Source organism: Phallusia mammillata, chromosome 7, assembly GCF_965637545.1.
Source record: "Phallusia mammillata chromosome 7, kaPhaMamm4.hap1.1, whole genome shotgun sequence".
Classification (NCBI taxonomy): domain Eukaryota; kingdom Metazoa; phylum Chordata; class Ascidiacea; order Phlebobranchia; family Ascidiidae; genus Phallusia; species Phallusia mammillata.
The window spans coordinates 4496467-4498622 of record NC_137258.1 but is presented as its reverse complement, the minus strand read 5'-3'; the positions used below and the strand labels follow the sequence as shown (position 1 = coordinate 4498622).

At 36.0% G+C, this 2156-nt stretch overlaps 1 protein-coding gene across 1 annotated transcript in view; it reads left to right on the top strand.

Annotated features, from left to right (window-relative positions):
• Positions 1-1669, top strand: part of LOC145237755 (uncharacterized) — a 2788-nt gene extending 1119 nt beyond the window's left edge. Inside the window, exon 2 of the mRNA XM_080100734.1 lies at positions 1659-1669. Within this exon, the coding sequence (XP_079956860.1) occupies positions 1659-1669 (11 nt within the window). The remainder of the gene's footprint in view (positions 1-1658) is intronic.
• Positions 1670-2156: the final 487 nt, after the last annotated feature.

The following is a 2156-nucleotide window of genomic DNA, read 5'->3' as shown; positions in this document are numbered from 1 at the left end:
AAACCGTCTTGAACTGTTTTGTTTTATTTTCCACTTATCATTTTTCTTTGTGAACATTTAACACACTACACCTAAAAAACGGTTGAATAGTCTAAACATGATTTTATTAGTTATTTTATGAGCGGTATGTAGCTACTGTGCTTGCGTGCCCTTGAAAACACAATGCATTATGTTTACTTCCATGGCGTGTCAAATTTACATGTAGGCACTTTACACTTAAACATGTTTTAAAATTAGATTAGCTTACCACTTCCGTGGTTTTAAACTTCCCTGAGCAGGTTAAGAATACTTCACACTCCCTGTCGTGTAGAAAAAAAGTTTGTAGTCTTTTCGGTTTGCGAGTGTATACTGGAACATCGCGAGAAGCGGCTGGTTTTGTCCCAGTTTTCTTTCGTAATATGTCTTTTGTTTCCAAAACTATTTGGCCACAACTTCCACAAGAAACGGCATTATCTGCAAAAACATGCAGAAAAATGTTATTTTTTTATGTGAAAAAAAAAAAACTGTCCGCGACTACCCAGGGCGAAATATAAGCGCGTGCATGGAGTTATATAGATCAGTGGTCTTCAACTTGTGGGTCGCCTAAACTTTTTTTCTTGGTTTGCTACGAAATCAATTTATTATCGTTTAAATTTATTACCAAAAAAATAATACGTTTTGTTCTAGTTCTTGAAAGTTAAGCGCGCAAATTTACATGAAAATAGTTTTAGTTTCGGCATACTCCCTATCGGAAAAAATGGGATCGCATGTAAATGTTGATTTCAATTTCTTTTAAATTGAGGTCGCCTTTAAAAAAGCTTGAAGACCACTGATATAGATTGTAAACTAATTTACAGTTAGAAATATTCGTGGGGACCCAAGATTCTTACAAACGTAGAGCTAAAATATACTTCAGTAAACCTTATCAAAGAAATTAAATTTTACAACCCACCTTTTGACGGTTGTTCCGTTACTTTAGGCAAACCGCTGGGACTACCATTCATGTTTATTTCCCCTCAAAACCGTGTTGGTGATCACCTCAACTATATTGTTAAAGCGCCTATACCAAAAGATACAATGCACCTTTTTTATTCCATATAAGAAAGTGGAACAGATCGCTGCTGCAGTACGCAAACTGATGTTGTTTGGCAACATGATGGTGCAAATTTGTTGAATGATTAATCTTTTGTTTAGGCTTTTTGCAAAGGCTTACTGTTTCGCAAATCTTAATCGGTCAGAAAATTGTGCGTACAGCAGTCAACAAATACTTTAAGATAAGAACGTTTCAAACAGGCGTGCAGGTTTTCTCAAAACAATTAAGTAACCTTTTCCCCTGAAATTTAATGGCAAACTTGCCGAAACTCAGTTTGTCAAAAAATACCGTCAGGTGGGGCTAACGATTACCAAATACCAGCTAAAACTGTTTTTGCAGTTTATTGCTTCTCAAAAAACTAGTTCCCCGTGGGCTCGCCTATACTACTAGTTAGCAGAATATTTGCAGCGGAACCAAGGTTTTGGTTATTTGCTAGCAAACGTTTTGCTGCGTCACACTCTTTGTTTGTTGAACTGCAATTGCGCTTTGTTTATTCTGGTCCAATGATCTGCAAAGTGCCGTGGTCGGGTTATTTTGACACAACAAAAATGCTAAAAGGTCCTATAAACTAACAAATTTGTTTCAGATTTTCTCTAGTGTGCTTGTTAAAAATGTTGTGTGGGTCCTGTAGTAGGACTAAATATTATGGGCCGCCTTAGTAAAATTTGGCTAGCCCCTGACTTGATTTATAATTTACGTCCAAGAAACTATGTGTGCTAATTAAAAAAAAATGGCACAAGCACGTAACCGATATGCATGGACAGAACTTTTTAAACGTTTGGTTAGTGCAGTTTGCCAAGACGGGACACACCTCAAAATGGGGCTAAAAACGTTTATGGTAAACTAATCTTCCGCTATGTTGTTGTTTTTAAGAAAACATAACTAACTAACTCTAACTTAATTGTTGCATACAAGCAAATGACCTTTTGTTGGTCTGACATTGAAATTTTATTGTTCTGATGCAATAACTTGTCAATGAATAACTTGTTGTTCATTGCCTGACTTATGGACACTATCAACCTTTGCACTATCAACGTTTTTTGTGTGATAAAAAATTCTTGCCTATGCGATTACTGGGATAAAA